The sequence below is a fragment of the Hylobates moloch genome, unplaced genomic scaffold, assembly GCF_009828535.3.
Source record: "Hylobates moloch isolate HMO894 unplaced genomic scaffold, HMol_V3 SCAFFOLD_18, whole genome shotgun sequence".
NCBI lineage: Eukaryota > Metazoa > Chordata > Mammalia > Primates > Hylobatidae > Hylobates > Hylobates moloch.
The window spans coordinates 65636614-65663483 of NW_026652293.1; the positions used below are offsets into that span (position 1 = coordinate 65636614).

General features: G+C 39.9%; 1 protein-coding gene across 5 annotated transcripts in view; it reads right to left on the bottom strand.

Annotated features, from left to right (window-relative positions):
- The window catches only part of PCNX2 (pecanex 2), a 351803-nt gene that overhangs the window by 68875 nt on the left and 256058 nt on the right, over positions 1-26870 (bottom strand). For all 5 annotated transcript variants that reach the window (XM_058430821.1, XM_032137273.2, XM_032137274.2 and 2 more), the window contains exons 24-25: positions 19375-19433; positions 15820-16035 (exon numbers count right to left, since the gene is read on the bottom strand). In XM_058430821.1, coding sequence (XP_058286804.1) covers positions 15820-16035; positions 19375-19433 — 275 coding nt within the window. The remainder of the gene's footprint in view (positions 1-15819; positions 16036-19374; positions 19434-26870) is intronic.

Genomic DNA, 26870 nt, shown 5'->3' on the forward strand with positions numbered 1-26870 from the left:
GGTCTGCCTCTGTCACCCAAGTTGGAGTGCACAGGTGCAATCATAGCTCACTGTAACCTCAAACTCCTGGGTTAAAGTCATTCTCCCACCTCAGCCTCTGGAGTAGCTGGGACCTCAGTCAGGCACAACCACACCTACCTAACTGATTTTCTTTCTTTCTTTTTTTTTTTTTTTTTAGAGATGGAGTTTCACTATGTTGCCCAGGCTGGTCTCGAACACCTGGCCTCATATAATCCTCCCTGGATTACAGACATGCACCACCATGCCTGGCCTTGTGTGTCTTTTAAATGTGATACTGGGAACCCAGAAGTGTATTGGCCCAGTATGCAATAGAGAAAAAAGACAAAAGTAGGTTCGAGTAATTTATAACTTGTTTAATTTTGTGAGCCTAGCACAGATTTTATATTGTAACAATTTTACATCCCAAGGAGCCTCATATTCTTTAAGATCTGCCCATAGGAATAAAATTTGTTCTGTGACCTGTCTGACAAGCTAGATTTTAAATGTGTTATAATACCTTTAAATGAAGCAGCACTGGTTTTTCACAGAATTTTTATTTCACAACACTATGTATTTATGTGACACTTATCAATTTAAAAAGGAATGCTTCAGAGTATCTCATTTGATGTACACATCAACCTGGTTATGCAGATGTAATTTCCAGGGCACTGATTCTCAAAAGAGACTAGTCTTGTGGAAGGGTCTGGTCTTTTGAATTTAAAATCAGTATTCTTCTTTTATCACACACTGTCTAACGAGGCTTGACAAATTACAAGCCAAAGTTTCCTGAATTTATTTATTTTCAACCTGCTCATGGGAGAAAATGAAATTAACCAAATCACTAAGTACACACTGTAACTCACATTGGGCAGTTTAGAAGCATAAGAATAAGAAATGTTTAAATAGATTATAGTTATCGCTGTGAGTGATATGATTTCCCCCTACTCCTGCCCCGTTTAAAGATGTGAAAACTAATGCACTCAACTCTACTCAGAAGAATCCTTAGAATAAATATTCTAATTAAAGAATATTTAATTCAAAGTAGTATTATCTTCTTTTTCACCCATGAATTTATGTTTGAGTGCTGAATGTTAAGATATGCAGACTCTGTTCACGTTCAGCAAGAAGCCCTCTTTCTTCCCAGACTTGCTATCTAGACAAACCTGGCTTCGTCTCTCCTATTAACAGGTCACACAATATGCAATGAAGAAAAATACGTGGTCAGGGATTCTGAATGAAGAACTCATTATTATATGGGTAAGTTTGGAACCAAGGGATTTGACAGATTACTCAATTTATACAGACCTAAGAACTAAGCATTTGCTAATGACCTGAATGTTGTCATAGAGCAGAGAAAATTCTAGATAACTCCAAGATTAGTGGGAAAGCTATTGCTCTGCAGGGATTAGCCAGCTAAGATAAAGGTTTGGGTTGGATTTGCTTTAGATAAGATTCAGTTACACAGATATTTTTAAACGTCCCCACAGGCCAGTGATTATGGGGTGTTAGCCAAACTATGAGATGGCTGATAACATTTCACACAGACAGAAACATAAATCCTATTTTTTGATGTTTTCCAGACCTGGTGGTAATGTGTAGCTACATCCTGATAATTGTGCCTTTTGCTTTCAATGTTCATTCTATAAGAGCCATCTAGGTTTCATGACTTTAATTAAGTCTTGCAGAATGAACATTGAAAGCAAAATTGCTAAGACAGCCAAAAATTCAAACAGCTGAGCTGCTAGAAGTGACCTACAAAGGTGCTACCATAATAGCCTTTAAGAATGAATTCTGGTAAAACCAACTGTTATTTGTTTAATTTCAACAACCAAAAATACTTTCTGAAAATGTTTAATCATTTTTTTTCTTTCATATTCTCTCCTTACTTAACCCACCTTCCTCCCTCTGTTCCTTCCCTCTCAAGCAGGGAGTCTACGTATAGGCCATGGACCTTGGGGTCAGTCACATCTAGGTGTTCATGCTCCTCTACCACTGGTGACTGTGTGGCCATGGGCACCTTACTTAAATTCATTCACTCAGATTTCTCATGTCGACAGTTGGGTAATAGCACCTACTTACTTTATAGAGCTGTTATAAGGAATATTTTGATAATACAAGTAAAGAAACGAATATGGTACCTGGCATGTAATTGGTGTTCAAGAAACTTGCAACTGTGTACCTTCTAATCCAACCAATATTTACTGGGCATCCTACCATGAGCCAGTCAATGCACTGGGGAGAGTTACATGAATAAGCCATGAAGCCCCAGCCTTTGAAAGACGCACAGTCTAACACAGTCTGACTTAGTTAATTTTTCATAGTCTGCAGTAATAAAAAAACCTCAATGCATAAACTTTGTAAGGCTATTGAAAACAAACTGGCTTTGTTTTCCAATCATTATTTATTATGTTGTTATCAAGAAAACACGTATTGATTGCCAACCATGTGGTCACATACCTGACACTAAGGATAAGGCCTTGACCTCAGAGATTCGTGATCAACACAAACACTCAAACACAAATATAACTTCCATCGCAACTTTATTTTAAATAAAATAACAAAGTAATCTATTATTTTTTGTTTGAACTATTAGATGAGCGAAAACTGTAAATATTTGATTGATGGAAATGTAGAAAATGTATACAAATGCTGTATCACTTATCACAAGGAAATACTGAGAAATGAGTAAGTTGAGGAACTGTAGTTACACAAATAATTAAAAAGGCAAATGCCCATATAACACCATGCATTTATGGTATCATTGTTTTCTCCTGCTTTCCAAAAACTTTTCTTATTAGATGACTCTTTTCTATTTCCTAAGACCTACCTCCTCTAGGACGATTTCTGGAAAACAGATCTCACCATGAGAAAAATGTAGCAGCCTTCCACTAATGAGGATTGTGCACACATACCTCTATGCCTAGATCAACTTCGTTTCAGTCGCCTCAAAGCTTTCCACGCAGGTGACCCAGCTTTAGATTACAGGATCGTCTTCATCCTCCCATGAGAGAATGCTGCTTTACTGCATGCAGTTCGCGTCATTTGCTATGAGAAGCCCAGTATTCCCTGCAGTCTAATTTCCTTGCCTCTCTATAAATCACATTTTCTGATCCCAACGTAACTGTCCCACCCATCCAAATCTCAAAATCCTTTCACACATGTCTCTCACCACTTGGTCAGCACTGGAAGACATCCTCATGTTTCTCATTGATGCTTTCAGACCATTCTCTCACCCTAACCCCATGCTCCATCTCGTTGCCATCTCCTATGGCCTCTCTGGTCATTCCCACTCCTTCCGTAAAGATTGTGGCTCTGGCTCAGTCACTCTCTCCACCACGCCTCCTGCCATCACTCCTGGGGATGTCAATATACATAGAGATGCTCTTTCCAACATCCTGGTGCCCGGTCCAATCTCTACCCCTGCCATGATCTCTACCCCTGGCACGCTCTCATCTTCCACTCAACCTCAGCCAGTCATTCCCAGATTGATAACCCTAGACTTTGATTATCAAAAAGTTGCTTTCCCTCTAAAGATATCAGTTTGAAACGTCCCATTTTCCAGTAACCACTTCATTTTTCCAGCTCATTTCCTCTAATCTTTCAAGTTCAACAATCTTTGCACCCTTCCCAGATCCACAATCATTGGTCCTGTTTCTTACCTCTTTCACACCCTCACTTCCCTTCATCCTTGGCTTACACTTCATGGCCAACCAAGTATTATAATCATTTTCACAACCTTACATATTAAATACATTCTCAGCTTCTTGACACATTTGGTTCAGCCCAGTCTTGGTTAACTCTAACTCTGCCCTTCCATGCCTACATCCACAATGTTGAATGTGGCTTAGAGAAAACTACACAGTAATTAATCTTTACAGATCTCTCTTTAAAATAATGATCACTCACCTCAAGTGAGTGTTTCATGCTGCCCAGCATTCATACTACTGGTTGAGCATCCCAAATTCAAAAATCCAAAATCTTAAATGCTCCAAAATCCAAAATCTTTTGAGCACTGACATGATGCCACAAGTGAAAAATTCCGCACCTGACCTCTTGTGATGGGTCACAGTCAAAATGCGGGTGCACAGCCTACAGTTTCTTCAGTGTCCCCAAGGAGAAAAAGACCCTCTCGGCCATTTATAAAAGTCACCCAGCAGAAGGCCTCCTCATCCCTAGAGGACCCACTTCTTGGTCTCTCGACTGCTTCTGATGTTTCTTTGCACCTAAATAAATAAAATGCAGTGTACACTAACCTTTTAATAAAACCCAGCACCCTGGGTGGAGACTGGGAGCCTGCAGCTGTCTGCTGCTGCTTTTGCCTAACAGCAGATCCAGGTATTCTGGTGATGTCACTGAACTGCACAGTTACCCTGAACACAGTATTTATTCACTGTATTAATAGTGTGTCACAATTTTTACTGTTAAGTCCTTATATGTGAATAATTATAAGAAAATAAATGGTTATCAGTAGCACATAAATTCAGAGTCAGGAATGATGGTGATTCCAAACAACCACAGATTGCCCATATGGGTGGCTGAGATAATGACACCTCTGCTGTCTGATGCTTCATTGTACACAAGTTTTGTTTCCTGCACAGAATTATTAAAAATATTGCATAAAATTGCCTTCATGCTATGTATATAGGGTTTATAAAAAACATAAATGCATTTTGTGTTTAGACTTGGGTCCCATCCCCAAGACATTTCATTATGTATAGGCAAATATTCCAAATCAAAAAAATTCAAAATCCAAAACACTTCTGGTCCCAAGTATTTCAAATAAAGAATATTCAACTCGTATATTTCCGTACTCCCTTCATTCTTCCATTCCCATTCCATCTCTGTAACACTCGCCCCTACCTGCATCTATGCCATATGTTCTCTCTTCTCTCCCACTTCTGTGGATGAATAACTATGGGTTTCAACCTCCTAGTCTTATCCCATCCCTTTGGATTCCCTCACCTGCCATTGTTGCAAGCCCTCCTCTTTCCTTTGCCTGAAATTCCTCCATTTTGCTTCTTCTCTGCAGTGGTCCTTCTGAAGCCCAATCCTATCCCCAGCCGATAGACTAATACTAAGGCGCACTGGCCTTTCTTGTTCAATCAGGGATCCAATAGTTGCTCAACTTCTGTGACACCAGCCATGACCTCCAGTCATGGTATATCACCCAGCCTGGGAGCTATATCAATTATATCCAATCTCCTCCCTTGGAGGGAATTATCTTCACACAGCAACAGGGAGAAATTCCACTTTCCCCTAAATATGTCCTGTGGTGGAATTCTTTTTTATCTTGTGAACTGATGGACCGTCAAAGCTGGGAAGAAATTTAGAAATCACATTGAGGCTCTAAGGAAGAAATCAAGGTTCTGACAGGCCAAGTCCTTGGTGATGCTCTGTATATCCTGATAGAAAGTGGGGAGTTTTCCTAACTAAAAAAATGATATGGAGTTTCAAGGGGCTATGCAAGTGTCAAAATGAATTACACCCAAGTTATTTCATGTTTATTGAACTAAATAAACACTATGATACGAATTCCAAACAAACACCCGAAAGGAGGAATGAAAGAAGAAGGTGAAATGGTGAGGTGGAAAGGGCAGTCCTGGTTAAGAGACAGCCATGCAGGTTTGACTAGCTCTACCTCTAACTTGCTATAAGCCTCGGGATAGCTTATTCATTTCTCTGGGTTTGCTTTTCCCATTAGTTAGGTGGGAGGAAGGGATGAGACTACCCTTTCGGAGGGTACTTGTCGCCATCACACTCTCTGCATTCTCTCCTTAGCCCAGAGTTCACATGCATCTCACAAGAAACTCCCTCCAATGCCTTCTGCTTTCTATTCCTATTCTTGATCCTTCACCTCTTCAGACAGTATTTTCAAGTTGCCTGGCTCCTGCTGTTGGCAGCATGGTGATTCCTCATTCATTTTTCTCCTCTTCTCATAGAAATAAACTAACCCATCAGCCTAGGTCACTTGACTGACTAAGAAGAGCAGAAATGGATAATCAACTCTCACTTTCCCATCTTTCTGTATCCACTTACACAAATGAGGGTTAAACGGGATTTACAATCCAACAGATTCCATTTCTTTTGAAAACCCTTGAACTTGGTGGCCCCCATTGGCCTTCTAACATGCATTATCTATTAATTTGGCTTAGATTTAAAGCCAATGATTAATCTGTCCACTCTTGATGTTTTCCTGACAGGCTCCCTGTTTAGGTAGATGCAAGTAATACTCATGAACTCAAGAACAGTGGGGGCACCACAATCCTGTTTTCTTACATTAACAAGAAAATAATGTATTTCTATTCTGGAATATATGAGCCAAGAGAATAGAATAGAAAAATGGGGCTTCCTCATTTGTATTCTTCCTTTTTTTTTTTTTGAGACAGAGTTTCACTCTTGTCGCCCAGGCTGGAGTGCAATGGTGTGATCTCGGCTCACTGCAACCTCCACTTCTCGGATTCAAGCGATTCTCCTGCCTCAGCCTTCCGAGTAGCTGGGATTACAGGCGTAAGCCACCACACCCGTCCTATTTGTATTCTTGATATAGAATTTGTATCAATCATTCATTATGGTACCAGACAACAGAAATAGGATGTGCCACAGACCTTGATCATTCCTTTGGCTACCCAAGATCTACGCCCCTATTCTAGGTTTGGGCAATTTTGTACTGCACGAGAACTACCCCAGTTATTTTTTGTTCACCAAAGCCTTTTACTTTTTCTCCTGGGTACTCAGCTAAATAGCATTTCCTAGCCTCTTTTGTAGTCATGTCAATTGTGGACAGCAGAATGTACAAGGAAATGATATATCCCAGGTTTAGGCCAAGCTCATAACAATCTTCCATCCAATCTTCCACTTTCTGCCAGCTTGGTATTGAAGTCCAAGGTGGCCTTGAAAGCAATGTGCTAGGGAATAGGTGGAGCTTCTATTTGCCTGAATCCTTGGTAGCGCAGAATGAAACCATCCCCTTCCCCTACTACCTCCACTCACTGACTGGACTCTATATGAATGTATAACAGATATCTGTTGCATCAGCCACTGAAATCTGGGGCCTAATAGTTACAGCAGCTAGCATTACTTCAATTAATCTACCCATTTTGTGACTCTCAGGGATAGGCAGTCACCACCTCCCATTATAGAAACTGGAGAGTCAGACACTTTCTTTCCCAGGCTTTCTTCCACCTAGAGCACACATGTGAAATCTTGGCTTTGTGAATCTGTTAAACCCACATCAGACATTGACTAATGAGCTGGAGACACAAAGAAGCAGGGTCATGTGGAATGCAGTCTGGAAGGGAGGTGTTCATCCAGTTTCTGGGAGCAGCTGTGGCGGCAGTAGCAGTGTCCAGTATCCAGGCTCATGGTATCAATGACATGATGCCAGTGTCTGGATTCACCAGCCAAGATGTGACTCCTTCACAGCTGTGGTGTGATTTTAGACTTGGCCCTTGTCCAATCGCTGCAAAGCCTCCTTTGCTAGCCTTCTCAGAAGTCTGTGCCCTTTGCAACATCTTCCAACAAATCCTTCTTCTACTTAAGTTAGCTAGACTTGATTTTTGTAGCTCACAACCAGGAACTCTTATTGACACAAATGCATCCCTTTCAGGGAGAGGAAGACAGGATACTTTCTTGGTCCACAGCCTTGGGGAGCTTGCCTTCCCTCTGGAGTGTATTTCTCATTTTCTGAGAAAGAGTCAGAGTCTATCCTGTGAACATTTCATGTTTCTGCTGATGGCTTCAGTAGACTTCAGGAGGGAAAACAAGCCCATCTATATTTTGACTGCCTCAGGTTGGGGTGAAGTAGATTAAATTTGACCAAAATAAAGCTAGTTATTTTGGAAAACAGGAAACTGAAAAGGAAAATGCTGAAAAGAAAACTCTAAAAAATGTCCAAGGAGGTAAAAGAAAACAGACCTTCCCTAGGAATACTGTACTATATGTTGCAAAGAGACACAAAACAGAACAGCCATTTTAGGTTAACTGGATTCTTCCCACAATAAAAGCATAATTTAGGTTTTGTCAAGCTATGTGCTCTTTTAAAGTCCCTGTGTCCCCAACTACAATTGAACTGGGTTTTAAAAAATGTATTATTTAAGAGTGAGTGGTATTGGGGCAGGAGAACTATCATTTTTTTCTCAAGATGTTGTTATGGTGCCAAAGTGACCCATATAGCCAGGTTATATAATTACTGTGGCTGGCAGGAAGAAGGGATATCAATGAGCAATAGCAGAGATCCTCCTGGGCAGTCTAGTCTCACATAATCTCTGCTTCTATCTTGGAGATGGCTACATCTGTCAGTTCTGAGCCTCCTTCTGTATTTCATCTGATGAAGTTAAAGGAGTCTGGTATGTTGTTGTAATACTGACAAATAATGCCTCCCTGTAATCATACCACTGTGCAAATGAGGCAGAGCCACTTTTTCTACCACCAGGATCTGAGTTGTCCTTGGGAATGGCTTTAACCACCAGAATGTGGCAGAAATGACATGGTGCCTGTCCAGGACGCTGGGCCTTAAGAGTCCTTGAAGTGTTCAGATTTCCCCTTTTCAAACCCAAACACCACCTGGCTGTGAAGATGCCTAGTCTGGCCCCTGGGAGACTGAGTGGTCCCATGAAGGAGATCCAAGGCTCCAAGTTTGGCAGCCACCCTCTAGACCTCCCAACCTGGCTCATCTACCTGCTGAATGAAACTGCTCAAGTGGCCCAGGTGACAGCAGCAGCAGAACCACTGGCCAACCCATGCAACAGTGGGAAATAGTACAGCATTGCTATCCTAAACTATGAAGTTTTGTGGTGGCTGGATATGCCTCAAGATATAATTGATCTAAGATGAGACCAGAACATTTATTGTGCTAGATTAAGAAGCCCTGCTTGTGATGAGGAGCTGACAGAGAGAAAAAGCACTGCAAAATTCTAAAATCTCATTAACTTGGACCCTTTAAACTCAAAGATTGGTTAAGTTTGCTAAAGAAGCTAAAAATGGCACAGAATTTGTGATAGAAACTACAATTCATAATTCAACTAGGTTAGCTCTAAAAGATTTTACCTTAAATTCCAGAAAAAACTGAAAAGCTTTCATCAAAAAAGGAGCAGGGGTCACTGTTCTTATATCAGATAAAACAGACTGTAAACCAACAACAGTAAAACAGGACAAGGAAGGGTATTACATAATGATAAAGTGTTCAATTCAACAAGACTTAACTATTCTAAACATACATGCACCCAACATTGGAGCACCCAGATTCATAAAACAAGTACTTACAGAGCTACGAAAAGACTAAGACAGCCACACAATTATGGTGGAGGACTTCAACACCCCATTGGCAGCATTAGACAGATCATCGAGGTGGAAAACTAACAAAGAAATTCTGGACTTAAATTTGACACTTGATCAATTGGACCTAATAGAAATCTATAGAATACTCCACCCATCAACCACAGAATATACATTCCTCATCTGTAAATGGAACATACTGCAAGATCAACCACATGCTCAGCCATAAAGCAAGTCTCAATAAATTTTAAAAAATGGAAGTAATATCATCCATATTCTTGGACCACAGTGGGATAAAAATAGAAATCAATACCAAGAAGAACTCTTAAAACCACATACTTACATGGAAATTAAACAACTTTTCCTGAATGACTTTTGGGTAAACAACAAAATTAAGGCAAAAATGAAAAAAAAAAAATCCTTTTAAATGAATAAAAACAGGCTGGGCATGGTGGCTTACATGTGGAATCCCAGCACTTTGGGAGGCCAAGGCGGGCAGATCACTTGAGGTCAGGAGTTCGAGACCAGCCTGGCTGACATGGTGAAACTCCGTCTCTACTAAAAACATAAAAAATAGCTGAGTGTGGTGGCACACACCTGTAATCCCAGCTACTCGGGAGGCTGAGGCAGGAGAATACTTGAACCCGGGAGGCAGATGTTGCAGTGAGCCAAGATTGTGCCACTGCACTCAGCCTGGCCAACAGAGCAAGAGTCTGTCTTATAAATAAATAAATAAATAAAACAGAGACACAACATACCAAAATCTCTGGGATGCGGTAAAAGCAGTGTTAACAGAAAAGTTCATAGTGCTAAATGCCTACCTCTAAAAGTTAGAAATATCTCAATTTAATGATGTAACATCACACCTAAAGGAACTAGAAAAACAAGAACAATCTAACCCCAAAGCTAGCAGAAGGAAAGAAATAACTGAAATCAGAGCAGAACTGAACAAAATTGAGACCCCAAAATCCATACAAAGAGTCAACAAAACCAAAAGGTGATTTGAAAGGATAAAGAAGATTGATAGATCACTAACTAGAATAACAAAGAAAAAGAGAGATGATCCAAATAGGCACAATCAAAAATGACAAAGATGACATTACAATTGATCCTAAAAGAATACAAAAGATCTTCAGAGACTATTATGAATACCTCTAGGCATACAAACTAGAACATCTAGATGAAATGGCTAAACTCCTGGAAACACACACTCTTCCAAGATTGAATCAGGAAGAAATTGAAACCCTAAACAGACCAATATTGAGTTCTGAAATTGAATATGTAATAAAAAACTTATCAACCAAAAAAAGTCCTGGACCAGAAGGATTCACAACTGAATTCAACCAGGCATAAGAAGAAGAGCTAGTACCAATTCTACTGAAACTATACTAAAAAACTGAGGAGGAGGGACTCCTCCCTAATGCATTCTATGAAGCTAGCATCACCCTGATACCAAAACCTGGCAGAAGCACAACAAAAAAAGAAAATGACAGGCCAATATGCCTGATGAATATAGATGCAAAAATCTTCGGCAAACTACTAGTAAACCAAATTAGGCAGTGCATCAAAGTTAATTCACTATGATCAAGTCAGCTTCATTCCTAGGATGCAAGGTTGGTTCAACATACACAAGTCAATATATGTGATTCATCACATAAACAGAATTAAAAACAAAAACCATATGATCATATCAATAGACATGAAAAAAACCTTTCAATAAAATTCAACATCCCTTCATGGTAAAGACCCTCAAGAAATGAAGGATAGAAGGAATACACCTCAAAATAGTAAGACTCATCTATGACAAACAAATGGCTGGAAGCCTTCCCTTTGAAACCAGAACAAGACAAGGATGCCCACTCTTATCACTCCTATTCAACATAGTACTGGAAGTCCTAGCCAGAGCAGCCAGTCCAGAGAAATAAATAAAAGACACCCAAATAGAAAAAGAAGTCAAAATATCTCTCTTCACTGATCACATGATTGTATAGTCAGAGAACCATTAAAGGCTCTGCCAAAAGCCTCCTGGAATTGATAAAATAACTTCAGCAAAGTTTCAGGACACAAAATCAATGTACAAAACTTAGTAGCATTTCTACACACTAGTAACATTCAAGCTGAGAGCCAAATCAAAAACACAATCTCATTTACAATAGACACACACACACACACACACAAATATCTAAGAATACATCTAACCAAAAAGGTAAAAGATCTCTACAAAGAGAACTACAAAAACACTGTTGAAAAACATTATGGATGACACAAACAAATGTGAAAACAATCCTTGCTCATGGATTGGAAGAATCAACATAGGAGTTGAACAATGAGAACACATGGACACAGGGAGGGGAACATCACACACTGGGGCCTGTCATGGGGTGGGGGGCTAGGGGAGGGATAGCATTAGGAGAAATACCTAATGTAGATGACGGGTTGATGGGTGCAGCAAACCATCATGGCATGTGTATACCTATGTAACAAACCTGCATGTTCTGCACATGTATCCCAGAACTTAAAGTATAATAAAAAAAAAAAAGATCATACTGCCCAAAGCAGTCTATAGACTCTACTCCCATCAAACTACCAATGTCATTTTTCACAGAGCTAGAAAAAAACTATTCTAAAACCCATATTGAACCAAAAAAAAGCCCAAGTAGCAAAAGCAATCCTAAACAAAAGGAACAAATCCAGAGGCATCAATTACCCAACTTCAAACTATACTCTAAGCCTATAGTAACCAAAAGAGCATGGTACTGGTACAAAAACAGACACATAGACCAATGGAACAGAATAGCGAACCCGGAAATAAAAAGCCACACACCTATAGCCATCTGATCTTTGACAAAGTCAACAAAAATAAGCAATGGGGAAAGGGCTCCCTATTCAACAAATGGTGCTGGGATAGCTGGCTAGCCATATGCAGAAGAATGAAACAGGACCCCTACCTTTCACCATATACAAAAATTAACCCAAGATTGATTAAAGATTTAAATGTAAGACCTCAAACTATTGGAGGAAAACTTAGAAAACATTATTCTGGACATGGGCCTTAGGAAAGAATTTATGACTAAGTCTTCAAAAGCAATTGCAAAAAAACAAAAATGGGCAAATGAGACATAATTAAACTAAAGAGCTTCTGCATAGCAAAAGAAACTATCAATAGAATAAAAGACAACCTACAGAATGGGAGATAATATTCTCAAACTATGTAACTGACAAAGGTCTAATATCCAGAATGTATAAGGGAATTAAACAATCAGACAAGCAAAAAATAAATAACCCCATTAAAAAATGGGTAAAAGATATGAACAGATACTTCTCAAAAGTAGACATACAAGTGGCCAACTAACACATGAAAAAAATGCTCAGCATCACTAATCATCAGAGAAATGAAAATCAAAACCACAATGAGATACCACCTCACATTAATCAGAATAGCTATTATTAAAAAGTAAAAAAAATAGATGCTGGTGAGGCTGCAGAGAAAAGGGAACATTTATACACTGTTGATGGGAATGTAAATTAGTCTAGCCACTGTGGAAAGCAGTTTGGAGATTTCTCAAAGCACTTTAAATCAGAACTACCTTTCAACTCAGCAATCCCATTACTGGGTATATATACTCAAATAAAATAAATCGTTATACCAAACAGACACATGCACTCATATATTCACTGCAGCACTATTCACAATAGCAATGACATGGAATCAACCTAGGTGCCCATCAACAGTAGACTGGATAAAGAAAATGGGGGTACATATACATCATGCAATACTATGCAGCCATAAAGAAAAATAAAATCATGTCCTTTGGAGCAACATGGATGCAGTTGGATGCTATTATCCTAAGCAAATTAATGCAGGAATAGAAAACCAAATACCAGATGTTCTCACTTATAAATGGGAGCTAAACGTTTGGTACTAATGGACATAAAGAAGGCAACAATAGACACTGGGGACTAGTAGATGTTGTAGGTAGAAAAGGGGACAAGGCTTGAAAAACTGTTGAGTACTATGAGCAGTACCTCAGTGATGGGACCAGTCATACCTCATATCTCAGCATCACACAATATATCCATGTAACAAACCTGCATATGTACCCCCTAAATCTAAAATGAAAGTTGAAATTATATTTAAAAAGAAATATACTAAAATAAAAGAACTTTTAAGAAAAGCTCTCAAAAGAGCTGAGATTCAGAAATTCAGAGAGCAGGACAGTTCTATTGTATTATTGCACTGAAGACACTTATTTCCACCATCTCTTGTGACATTTTCTGGCATCTGTGCTAAATGTAGGGGAAATATCCCTTCTGTGATTACTCTATAGAGTTCTATCACTAGTCCCCTGCTCAATAACCTTCTCCAAACTAAGCCCCATAAATTAGATTCTTAAAATTCAGAAAAGTGCACGGAGTGCACACCTAAAACACAGAACCTACCACTCTAGAAAAAAAAAATATTTTGTATACATTTATTTAGGAATGTGAAAAGGCATGGATATTCACAAAACTAATGCTAGAAATTCTCATCCAAAGAACTGAGATAACTGATCATCTTTAGATAATGGTGTTCAAGATGGGAAAAAATGACAACTTGTTTTTGGCTAAAAGATGTCCTTTTGTCACAGTGAGGGTTTGAACAGGTATGAACTGGCTCCTGTTCACCTTTCTAGCATTACTTATAACCACTTCCAAACTATGTGCTGAGAACTACATCGGATGACTTGGTCCTTCTTTGTCATCACATCTGCTGCTCCTTAGCAGGTAAGGCCCTTCCTCTTTCTCCTCCATTGAGCTGACCCAGACTCCAACCTGACACCAGTGCCTCTCCTCTGGTCCCTAATGTGGCTCTTGCAGGACACTGTCATAACACTCATTTCATGTGATACTCATTTCACATGAGCTCCTTCCATACCTGTCTTCTCTGTGAGGCTCCCAGTGTCTTAAGGTGGGGGCTTCACTTCTGTATTCATGGTACCTACACTAGTGCATGACATGTAATCAGTGCTAGATAAATGTCTCCTGAATAACTATCAGACTGTATGTACTAGCTACTTGGCACATTCACTTGAATGCCTCTACCACCAGACCAAAAAGTCCTACTCTTCTTGCAGGCTTCCCTGTTTTAGTAAACACACCTCTGCCCAAGCAGACATTTGATCTAGAAACTTGGGGGTCACACAGAGCCTCCCCTCTCACTCACCCCTAACAGCTAGTCCTTCTAATTCTACCTCCCAGTCTCTGGGCACTTCCCTGTCAGCCATCATCTGCTTGGGTGTCTACAATGCAGTCCTGAATGGTTTCCCTGCTTCCACTTTTGTCTTCCCCCAGTACATTCTCCACACAGCCACCAGACCAATCTCTTAAAGTATAGAGAGGGTCAACCATTCCCTCCTCCAGAGTCCCTACATGGTTCCCCATAACATAGAGAATAACATATAGTCCCTGACACTGGCAGGGAGATCTCACATTACTGGGCTTCCTACTGCCTCATGTCAAGTTACTGTGAGCGCTGGTCAGCCCTAGTCACTTGAGCCCTCCCAGATGCCAAGGATGCTCTGAGATGCTGCCTGACTCATGCATTTAGCAGGTATCAGTTCCTGCACTGGGGACATTCTTCCTTCTGCTCTCCTCTCGAGGCTTCCTTGACCATCCCATTGAACATGGCACCTCCTCACCCTCATCCTCTGCAGTGACTTTGGGTTCCAGAACCCTATTTACTTCCCTCATAGCACTTGCTCCAAGCTGTAATTAGTTTGCCTGTTTGTTTACTTGTTTACTTTAGGTGTCTCTCACTGGAGGTAAGCTTCATTGGGATAAGACTCTTTCATGTCACGTGTCCATTGCATCTCCAGCATTAAAACACTGCCTAATACAGAGGAGACGTTCAGAAAACATGCAATGAGTAAAGGAATAAATAACGCAGGAGAAGGCAACAGGTACATCACTTATACCACTCTCTGCATCCCACATAACTCCAGCTCCTGATTTGTGGGAAAACTGGGGTTATACTTTCAAGATTCAGGCAGACTCAATAACCACAAAGCAATGAGGATTCATGAAATGCCTTCTGCATGATCTCATTTAAACCACACAGCAACATTATAAGGCAGCCATTCTCATTATTATTATTTTGCAGATAGGAAAGAAAAGCTCTAAGACCTTAAATGATTTGCACACAGCAGATCCCAACACCTGTGACCCACAGAACAAGGTCGGGCTGATTCCATTTGGAGCCCCAATGTTCCCCACAACCTCCTGTGGCTTCTGAGTTTTTCCCAGAAGGATTAAAATCAATATCCTGATTTGCTAACAAAACCAATCTCCTGGTTTGCTAATCCACAAGTTTACATGCCATTCTATGTTTTATGTTTTTATTCCCTCAGATGACTGTAGTTTATTTATATCAAGGTAGTGGTGGCAAGCTCTTTCAGTAGGAAGACATTACGTTTTTCCTGTTTAACAGTGACTTCTTCCCAAAGTTTTGCTTGATAATTAACTCAAGCAACCAACTTTCAATAGTTTCCACAATGAAGAAATTCTTACCTCGGAATTCCAGTCCTCGAAGTTGAAAGGTGACAAGACCATTTCCAATTTCAATCAGGTGAACAAAGGCATTGAGGTCATCTGAAGCCAAAATAAAGCAATCGCCAGAGCTGTAGTTGCCCCAACGACCAAGAACTAAGTCTCCACAGAGGGACTCCTGCAGGGTCCTTGTCAAGTGTTCATAAAAAATGGAATTGAGATTGTTGTCATCATTCCCTAAAGGCAGACAAGAAATATGATCAGTGAATGCCTACTCCTTGCTCTGTACCCAGACCTAGGAAACAGTGAGTTGTCATCTCATTAAGGGTAAAATCAGACGCTTTATATACATAAAAGAGGAAAGATCTGTTCTCCCCACATTTTAGTGGATTATATGAGACCCTCCAATTTTTTCCCTTGATATTCTCTCTGTATAATTTATAGGCAATAAGCAGCATCAATTTATATATAGTGCTAAAATATATAATACAATCATTGCTAGTATTGTTTGTTAAATAAAAATATATATTTTACATATTATATAACATATAAGTTATTATACTATATATAAATGGATACCATGTTATTAAACTATATATAAATTAAAAATTCAGGTTTATTGAAGAATAATTTATGTGGGGTAAAATTCATCCATTTTAGTGTACTATTCTATGAGTCTTGAAAAATGCATATAGTCACATACCCAGCACTTAGAATAATGCATTCATCTCTTGTATATATGAGTGTGTTCTGTTTCACCTTTTAGTAGTATCCCTCTGTATGCATGTGCTACAGTTTGTTTATCCATTCATCCGCTGAAGGATACTTGGGTTGTTTCCAGTTTTGGTGATTATGGGTAAAACCACTACCAAGAGTCATGAACAGGAGTTTGTGTGAATATGACTCTCCCCATTTCTCTCGAGCAAATGCTTAGGAGCGGGACTGCTGTTCTCCAAAGTGGCTGTCCCCTTTTTGCATTTCCCCAGCAGTGATTGAGAGCTTTAATTCTGCATCCTTGCCGGGACATGGAATTGTCCATTGTTGCTTGTTTGTTTAACTTTGGCCATTTTAATTGGGTGGATAATGACATCCAAGACAAGGGTGAAGGAGGAAGCAGCAAATGGAATGATGCTTAGAGGCGGATTGGTGATCTTCCTTATGTAAGTGCACTTGGAGCATCTTCATCTTCTTGTACCACTCCCTGCCTTCCACACCCTGATTGTGCCCTAGTTCCCATGGATTCAAAGCAGGGATGCTGCGGTCAGATCTGCAGTCTTCATCCCTGTCCTCCCCGAATGTTTGTCTCCACTCAAATAGACGATCCAGAAGGGAGCGATGGAATCGTTGGAATGATGGAAAAGATGGAATGATAGAATACCTTGCTTCCCGTTGGAAAGCCAGGGGTGCGTGTTGAGTGGGGGTGAAATTAGGAGTGCATAGTGCATTTCCTATATCCTCCCTGCTGTGCCCTGACTCTTTTCCCTCCTGTCATGGGATCTCTCAAGATGAGGGATGTAAGATTTTTTTTTATTTATTATTTATTTATTTATTTATTTATTTATTTATTATACTTTAGGTTTTAGGGTACATGTGCACAATGTGCAGGTTTGTTACATATGTATCCATGTGCCATGTTGGTTTGCTGCACCCATTAACTCATCATTTAGCATTAGGTATATCTCCTAATGCTGTCCCTCCCCCCTCACCCCAACCCATAACAGTCCCCAGAGTGTGATGTTCCCCTTCCTGTGTCCATGAGTTCTCACTGTTCAATTCCCACCTATGAGTGAGAACATGCGGTGTTTGGTTTTTTGTCCTTGCGATAGTTTACTGAGAATGATGGTTTCCAGTTTCATCCATGTCCCTACAAAGGACATGAAGATTTTTTAAACAGAAGATTGGATAACATGGGAAGTCTTCCTGGTCTGTGGTCCTGTGGGTGGAATAGGCATTGGGAGAAGCCTAGGAAAAATGTTCACATTCACAACTTTTATTTTAGGAGTAGCTTTTCTTTGGGAGAGGAAATTACGGCTCTGGAAAACCGCAGGCATAGTTGTCCCAAAGAGGAAACGCCTAAAGCAAAACTCAACGCTCCCTTCTGGATCATCTATTTGAGTGGAGACAGACATTCAGGGAGGACAGGGATGAAGACTGCAGATCTGACCGAAGCATCCCTGCTTTGTATCCATGGGAACTAGGGCACAATCAGTGTGCGGAAGGCAGGGAGTGGTACAAGAAGGTGAAGATGCCCCAAGTGCGCTTACATAAGGAAGATCACCAATCCGCCTCTAAGAAATCTACAGAATAACACTATCGAATTATGAGTATCTTTGCTGGCCACTCACGACAGTTGAAAGCTGTATCAAAACTAGAGCATTTATAACCTAATTATGATTAATGGAAAGAAATTGTTCTGTGGGCTGACTCATGCCATGTAGTCTAATAAAGTACCAGTATGCTTAATCTTCTATGCAGATGAAGCCTCCTTGACCTGCACTATATTCATTTTCTCTGATGAGGCAGCATGCATCCTGAGACACTAATTAAAGACAACTTTCAGTCTCTGGCACTTTGAAAGGAAAGGCCTGAATGAGAGAATTAGCCTTTGCTTAATTGTTCAAACTGTTCAATGTTTAAATAAAACAAAACAATTGAAATCACTAAAAGTAGAGATTCAACTCAGGGCATCTTCTTAGAACACATTGACCACACATCTGCATAATTATATTAAAATGAAACATCAATTATGATTAACTAACAGCACAATGTGCTTGGGAAACTGTCCCTCTGCCTTGTATCAATAGCCTTGTAACATCACAGTCCCATAGCTGCACCTCAGAGATATCAGTACCTCTCCTCCCTCATTGTACTGACATAAAGTTCAACAAAAAATAAGCCTCTCTCTCCAGGTATCTCAAATTTCAAATTCTGATTTCGAATTAATCATGTAGATGCAATTCAAATATAGATAATGAGCATGATACAATTGTTCCTAGACAGATTTTGGGGCACAAAGAAGGGAGTGAGGAGGATAAAAATAGAGAACAGTTAAAATTTGCATTCTAATATAAGGAAAGAAGAAATAGAATGGTTAAAAAAGGAGACTGATTATGGAAAGAAAAAAGTAAAATAATTTTCTAGCAGGTAAATCCTTTCATAGCTTAATGTTGACCAAAGTTTCTGAAGGCTTCTAGATCCTGGATCATGGAATGCTTTGCCTTTAAGGATATTATCATGCTGATGTTTTTCCAAAGAATTTTTTTTCCTAAAAGATGAATCTCAAGGTTTATAGTCTGTGTTTGAGGTTTACTACACACGAACTAAAATGTCTTGATTAACAGGGGTATCCAATACTGAGCAAGGTCCTAATCAATCCTAAACAGCGGAGCAATGCACTGTCAAACCAAATCAAGTTGCTTGATCACTCTACCCGCACAGTTTTAATCCACAGTCAGCATATTAACCAAGACGTGCATTGTCTCCACAATGAGTACAGAGTGAGTATTTAATTCTTCCTTTTGAGAATCCATCCATACAACAATAAATAGTTTAAAAAGAGAGAAGATATCTTCTTACCTGGATCTCTTTCAATTTGGACTGCCAGTCTTGTGTTGGAATTATCCACTCGCCTTGTACTAGAAGAGGCCACAAAAGGGTAAAAGGTCATGATTAGATCCCCCCCAAGCAGAAGAATTGGTTTACAGAACCAGCTGCATGAGGGGAAAACGCAAAGGTGACAGATCTCACAGGTTAAGACGATTGCTGTAGTTTTACCACACTGCAGGAAGAGAGGAGTCTCATGATAAGAAATAGAGGGAACAATACAAGAAACACATGGAGGAGAGAGATGAGTAGCTCTCTGATTTGGAGAGAACGGCCTTGTGTCTTAATCAATTTGGAGCACCAGATCGGCAAAATCAAAGCAAGTATTTAGGCCAAGCACGGTGGCTCATGCCTGTAATCCCAACACTTAGGGAGGCTGAGGCAGGCTGATCATTTGAGGTCAGGAGCTTGGTACCAGTCTGGCAAACAGTGTGAAACCCCATCTGTACTAAAAATACAAAAAGATTAGCCTCCTATAATCTCAGCTACTTGGGAGGCTGAGGCAGGAGAGTCACTTGAATCCAGGAGGCCGAGGTCACAGTGAGCCGAGATTGCACCACTGCACTCCAACCTGGGTGACAGAGTGAGACTCTGCCTCAAAAAAAAAAAAAAAAGCAAGTGTTTAACTGCAAATGTGCCATCCACTTTCAGAACTTGAGAACAGTGTCCACATGGGTATCTTTCTCTTCAAATTGATTTCAGGAAATGGCGGTGAGTAGTCAACATCTCCACCACCTGCTTTCAAGAGTGAGGTATACTCTTATAGACCTTTCTTAGGTTGAATCGTGAAAATGAAAGCTCTCAGATCGTCTGCAGCCATGGTAACAAGTGGCCACTAGAACCAGCTTTGAACCTATTCCATCATGAAAACACCCCTCAGTGCACAGCTTTTGTAAGGCAGCCAGTCCATGACAACCTCTGGCTTCTGAGAGTTAGCCAACTCACTGCAGACTTCTGAGGGGCAACTGATGAACAACAGGCTTTTCAAGTAACCACCTATACAGATGCCGTCAACCCATGTATGCCTCCAAAACCTCACCAGCCCTTGAACTCCACACATCTCCAAAACCCTTTGTAAGTGCAGCGATCTGCTCTCTTGGAGAGGCTATGCCAGCCTACCTTTGTCGTTTTATTTCCAACAATGAGTGGCAGTCTTTAAAGAATGAAATATGAAATTGACATCAGGCCTATGAAATTGATGATAGTCAGCTGTTTATTATCACCTACAAAATGGCAATTTCATATGGTTAAATCTGATATATTAGCCATTAAGAAAGGGCTTCCACAAATATATCAGCATCACACATAGGGTTTACTTAAAGATTTGGGCATAATGAAGGTCCCACTGGCAATTGTAGAAAGCCTGGTCTTGAACACGTCTGGCTCCTGCTTTTACTTTTTCTTTTCTTTTTTTTTTTTTGTTTGAGATGGAGTCTCACTCTGTCGCCAGGATGGAATGCAGCAGCGCAATCTCGGCTCACGGCAACCTCTGCCTCCTGGGTTCAAGCGATTGTACTGCCTCAGCCTTCCGAGTAGCTGGGATTACAGACACGTGCCACACGCCCAGCTAATTTTTATATTCTTAGTAGAGACGGGGTTTTACCATGTTGGCCAGGATGGTCTCAGTCTCTCGACCTCATGATCCACCTGCCTTGGCCTCCCAAAGTGCTGGGATTACAGGCGTGAGTCACCGCGCCTGGCCAGCTCCTGCCTTTTCTATCACTCCGCCCTTTGCTTTCTTTGCTCCAAGCCTGTTGGTTTTCCTTTTCCACCCCTTCAACATGCCCAGACCTCTTAGTCCTGTCGTTCCTTCCTCTCCAGTATCCTTTGCAAATGTTCCCGCTACTTAGGGATCCCTTTCCATTCCCACTCATTTTTCCTCATTGACTCCTCTCATCCTTCAAGTCTCAGCTCAAGTATCACCTTCTCAGGGAAGCTGCCTTGACTCCTGTGCTGCGTGAGATTCCTTTGTCATGTTCTCTTTCATGCATTGTACCTGTACCTCTCTTTTGGAGCACCTGTCAAGGCTAACGTCAATCATAATGATGGCAGCTAACATTTATGTAGCACTTGCTTGTGTCATGTGCCTGTTCTAAGTACTTTATATGTATTAGCTTATTATTGCCTCAGAACTACCCTCTGAGGTAGGTACTCATTATACCCATTCTCACAGCGGATGAGGCAGAGGCACAGAGAAATTAAGTAGAGTGCTCAAGGTCACAGATCTAACAGGTGGTAGAGCCTGAATATGACCTAGGGAGGCTGGCTCAGGAGCCTTTACACCACATCATACATCTCTTTGTGTAATTATCTGATTATATCTGACTCTTACATCAGTCCCTAAGTACCATGAGAGTAAGTTTGTTGCTCACAACTGGCACATAGTAGTCACTCAATAAATATTTGCAGAATAAATTAGTGAATGGTCAAAGATAAGGCTACTTCTGAAGTTCTTGTCCTTAAAATATTTGCTAAGAAGAAAGAAGACTAGCTGCCAGTCAATGCTGCATATGTGGCTTATGTTTAAACATGATCATTGACATATTCTGTATAATTTAATAAATGAAAAGCACTTGTCAGAAATGGTGCTTAAGAAGAAACCTAAGAATGCAGCCTTCTTTTGTGAACTTGTCTTTTGGGAATCAAAACAGTTAAAAAGATATTTGGTTGGAACTATAATTTGAATAAATGAAAAGGCTTGTCTTCAGAAAAAAAAAGTATTCTTTCTTTTCGTGTATGTCTTAGACATTTGAGAATCACCTAGGCAAGATCCTGTTGAGTTCTGTGATGCTAGGGATGGGTTGGAGAGAAGAAACACTGTGTTACATTTCAGAAAGGCTGTGAACCCCAGCATGCTGTTCTATTACAGCTTTGGTTTCCCTTACAAATACTCTCATAGCAGCTTTGAAAAATAAAAGATCTCAGGGTAGCAGAAAATAGAGCAAACAACAAAATTCTTTCTAATGAAAGCTGAAATCCCATGTCTGCATAGTTAGTCCCTGAATGGAATTTTAATTTCACCTTAAGACCTACCACAAATGGAATTTTCAAGCAGCAGAATAAACAATTTTTAAAGGAGGATTAAGACAAAAGAAAGTCATTTACTAAACTCCTTAGGGAACTAAACACCTTCTAAAACTATGTTCACTAGAAAGCTATCTTTTCAGAAGCCTACAGAACACAGTCTAAATTCTGATGAGCAATAACTAAGCTAAGCTGCCTGTGTACTCCCAGGACCTCTGGCTCTCCACATATTCTCTAAGAGGGTGGACTGTCAGCCACACTGGGCAATTTGAGTTTTCTCCAGTGCTTTCCTCCTGTAAATTTGGTGCTTACCCCTCAAAGGTGCTAATTAGCTCAGTAATTGGATTTCTGCCTTAACTGTCCAATCAAATGAACGTCAGCTCTGTAGCTCAAAGAGGAAACAGGGTTTACAGCTCACTCCCCAATCTCAGTGGGAACATGCAATCCTGGTACACATTAGGCATGCGTCTGCATGCATGGTCTTCCTAGCACTTGCCTGACAAAGTCACTGTGCATTGCTGGCTAATGCTGTCCTGAGCACCACAGAACAAGAGTTGTGTAACAGGACTCTCCACAGAAGTTGATTTACTGAGAAGCACCCCTTTTATGTTAATACGAAATGCAGAGAGCAGAGCTGGCTTTTTCCCTTCAAACTTGGCCTTCCCACCCCTGGCCAGTCTCTCTAGGTCAAGCACCTTCTCTCTCAGTTTCTTCTGAGCAACTTAAATAATTTAATAGTAATTTTCTATATTGATAATGCTTCAAATTCCCCTTTGTCAGTACACACAGCCTATGGGAAAAGTTGTCTCATTTTTTGGTGAGGAAATACTGCTGGACGGAGTGAGAAGTTTGGTGGGGGTCTGTTCATATAGCAAATCCAAGACAGAGTTAAAAATAGACTGTAATTCTATTCATAGGCAGGGCAACCTTAAAGAAATCTGGACAATGAAAAGGCAGCCAGAGTTTAAATACAGGGGCGCACTGTCTCCTTTAACATTGATTATATGCACAAGGTACAGCTGGGATTGTTTATCCACCCTTCATTGCTGCTGCCACTAACAATCATGTATTAGCTCTTGCAAAGTCAGTGGCATTCTGCTATCACCATGCAGCTCAGAATGATTTGGCATGAGACATTTCCTGAGGACACACTGCTGTACACCCATCAGGGTGGGCACTGCTTGGGGTCAGGCCGTTCAGGTGACCACCAGCCTTACTGGGCCTGGGTGTTGACTTTTCATACATTTGCCCTACAAGACCACAAAGCATAGCTCAGTTTGGCTGTTTCTTTTTTCAGGTTTGGCAGATGGTCTTGAATAAAAATGGCTATGAGTGTTGGGTGCTTTCCTTCTACTGGATTTTGATCTGAATTTTCAGTACTTTGAAGGTTTTGAGCAACGAACAACTTTGAGTTTAAAGAAAGTTTTTTTGGTTCTTTTCTTTATATTTGTTTTGTTTGTTTGTTTTTTGAGACAGAGTCTTACTCTGTTGCCCAGGCTGGAGTGCAGTGGTGCAAACTCAGCTCACTGCAACCTCCGCCTCCCAGGTTCAAGCGATTCCCCTGCCTCAGCCTCCCGAGTAGCTGGGATCACAGGTGTGCACCACCATGGCCGGCTAATTTTTGTATTTTTAGTAGAGACAGGGTTTCACCATGTTGGCCAGGCTGGTGTCGAACTCCGGACCTCAGGTGATCCACCTGCCTTGGCCTCCCAAAGTGCTGGGATTACAGGCATGAGCCACTGCACCTGGCCCTTTTCTTTGTTTTTTACTCAGTTTTCTTTAGTTGCCCTCACTAGGGAAAATTGGTTGTAAATACCTAGCATGTCATTACTAGAAATTGAACTACTATTGTAGTTTGTAAGAATTATGAAAGAGTGAGCTCCTTTTTAATTGCCTAATATATAATCAGTGTTTCTTCATATTCCATGGGCACCCGAAAAGGTTTTTTTCATTTACTATATGTATATGTGTTTGTGCATGTGTGTATACATGCATGTGTGTATATATCCTGTAATATATATTGAAGTTACATTATGTTATTTATTTCTTCTATATGCTTATCTAATTTTTGATCACTTGATGGGTCATGAACTAAGAAAAGTGAGTCACATTTTCTACCACTACTGTGTTTCTATTTTTTAAATAAAATTTCCTTTTTTTTCTTATGAGTTTTTCTATGTGACTTAATGCATTGATATTCATGGCTTATATTTTCATTGTGAATTTTAGTCTTTGGCATTATAAAATGTTTTTAATCCTAATGGCTTTTGCCCCAAATACATCTGTGTTCAATATTAAGCCACAACAGTAGCTTTAATTTGTTTGCACTTGCCTAATCCTTTCACTTATTCTTTGATTTTCAGCTTTTCCAAGTCACCATATTTAAGGTATGTCTTTTCACTGGGTGCCCAGACAGATGTATTTGGTCATATTCCATCTTCATAGTTTAGGTTATTATGCTTTCTAATTGTATTGCTTCTTTGAGTTTTAAACACATTACACTATAGTCTGATTATAAAATTATAAAGACAATACTACAGAATCAGAAATAATAAGGCAATACTATGAACAACTTTGTGCCGATAAATTTGAAAACATAAATGAAATAGGTAATCTCCTATAAAGCTGTAACATACTAAAAGTAACTTCAGAATAAAAACAAAAGAAGAGGCCGGGCACAGTGGCTCATGCCTGTAATCCCAGCAATTTGGGAGCCTGAGGTGGGTGGATCATTTGAGGTCAGGAGTTTGGAGACCAGCCTGGCCAACACAGTGAAACTCTGTCTCTATTAAAAATACGAAAATTAGCTGGGCGTGGTGGCACACCCTTGTAATCCCAGCTACTCAGAAGGCGGAGGCAGGAGAATCTCTTGAACCCAGGAGGCAAGGATGCAGTGAGCCAAGATTGTGCCACTGCATTCCAGCCTGGGAGACAGAGCAAGACTCTGTCTTCAACAACAACAACAAAAAAGAAGAATAGCCCTGTAATTATTAAACAAATAGAATCAGTAGTTAAATAAATACCAAACATACAAAAATACACATATTTGATGAGAATGATTGTTTCAAAAAAGGGAAAAAAGTTGAAGGAGAAAGAGAGGCAGAGAGAGAGAATGAGAGTGGGGGAGAGAAAAGAGAGCTAATACAAGTTAACCATACTGAAAAATAGGAGTACAACTACATATTACTCCATTGTTGGTCATACATACTGTTATTAATTAGTATCCATTCTTTCTGTTGCTTCTGAATACTTTTAAGATCTTTTTTGATATTAGTGCTCTGAAACCTTACTATTTTGTGTAGAAATGTGAATTTATTTTAGTTTATTATGATCATGACTTAGATTCCTGAATCTGAGGATTCATGTCTTTCATCAATTTTGAAAATTTTCTATTATTTTCTCTTAAAATTGTGCTTCTCCCTATTTGTTTTATATCTTCTTCCAGGAGCTTCTAGACTTCTAGTTGACATCTTTCATTTTTGTCCTGTAAGTCTCTTAACCTCCCTGGAATATTTCCCATTTCTTTATCTTTCTCTGCTGCATTCTGGCCAGTTTTCTTAGATTGACTGCTTTCTAGTTTAGCTGTGTTTAATTTACTATTTAACTTGTCTATTACACTATATATTTTAATGACTATATGCATTTAGTTTTATAAGCCGTTTGTTCCAATTTGTCATTTTTTTCATAACATCTAGGCCTTTTAGTTTTATTTCTTCTTATACAACTTTTTATTCTAAATACATATATGATTATTTATTCACTTATCTTTAGCTTTGGAGAGTTGAAATCTGCTATTTTATTTCCTGGTTCTTGTTCACGATGAATATTTTTCTTTTGTATTGTGTAGTACTGGATTGAGAGCTCCTTTCCAGTCAGTTTTTACTGTGGAATTATTTGAAGATATGTCACGTCCTTTAAGAATAATTTTACATTGGCTTCATCAGCAACTCTAGGGGTATTACACACCAGTACCATTTTTGTGTTAACTTCCCAACATGATAATTTCCAAATATGGGTAGTATAGTTTTGAACTCCAAGCCCACATGTGACAAAAGATTAGTATTGTCCATTCACAATGGAGACTTGTCCCCACTCTTCCCTCTTTCTGACCAGTTGGGATTCCTTGTTCCTTCTCTGTGTTAGGTGTCTCACTTCTTCACTGATGGGGAAGACCTTCAGGGCTCCAGCTTCATGTGGAAGTCTTAGTTGAAATTTTCTCCTTCTGTAGGACTAACGCTTCATCACCTAGCCTGGCATAGATTTTAAAATGTCAGCCCCTATGTTACTGAGACTCATGACCCCGACCAACTGCCCACCCCATTCTTCCCAGGCAGTGATAGTGGGTTTTGCTGTTTTCTGCTCCCTCTTTCCTTCTAGCCCTTGGGAATTTTCTAACTTTGTTGTTGCGCTCAAATATGTATCTAGGAGGAATTTTACCACCTATT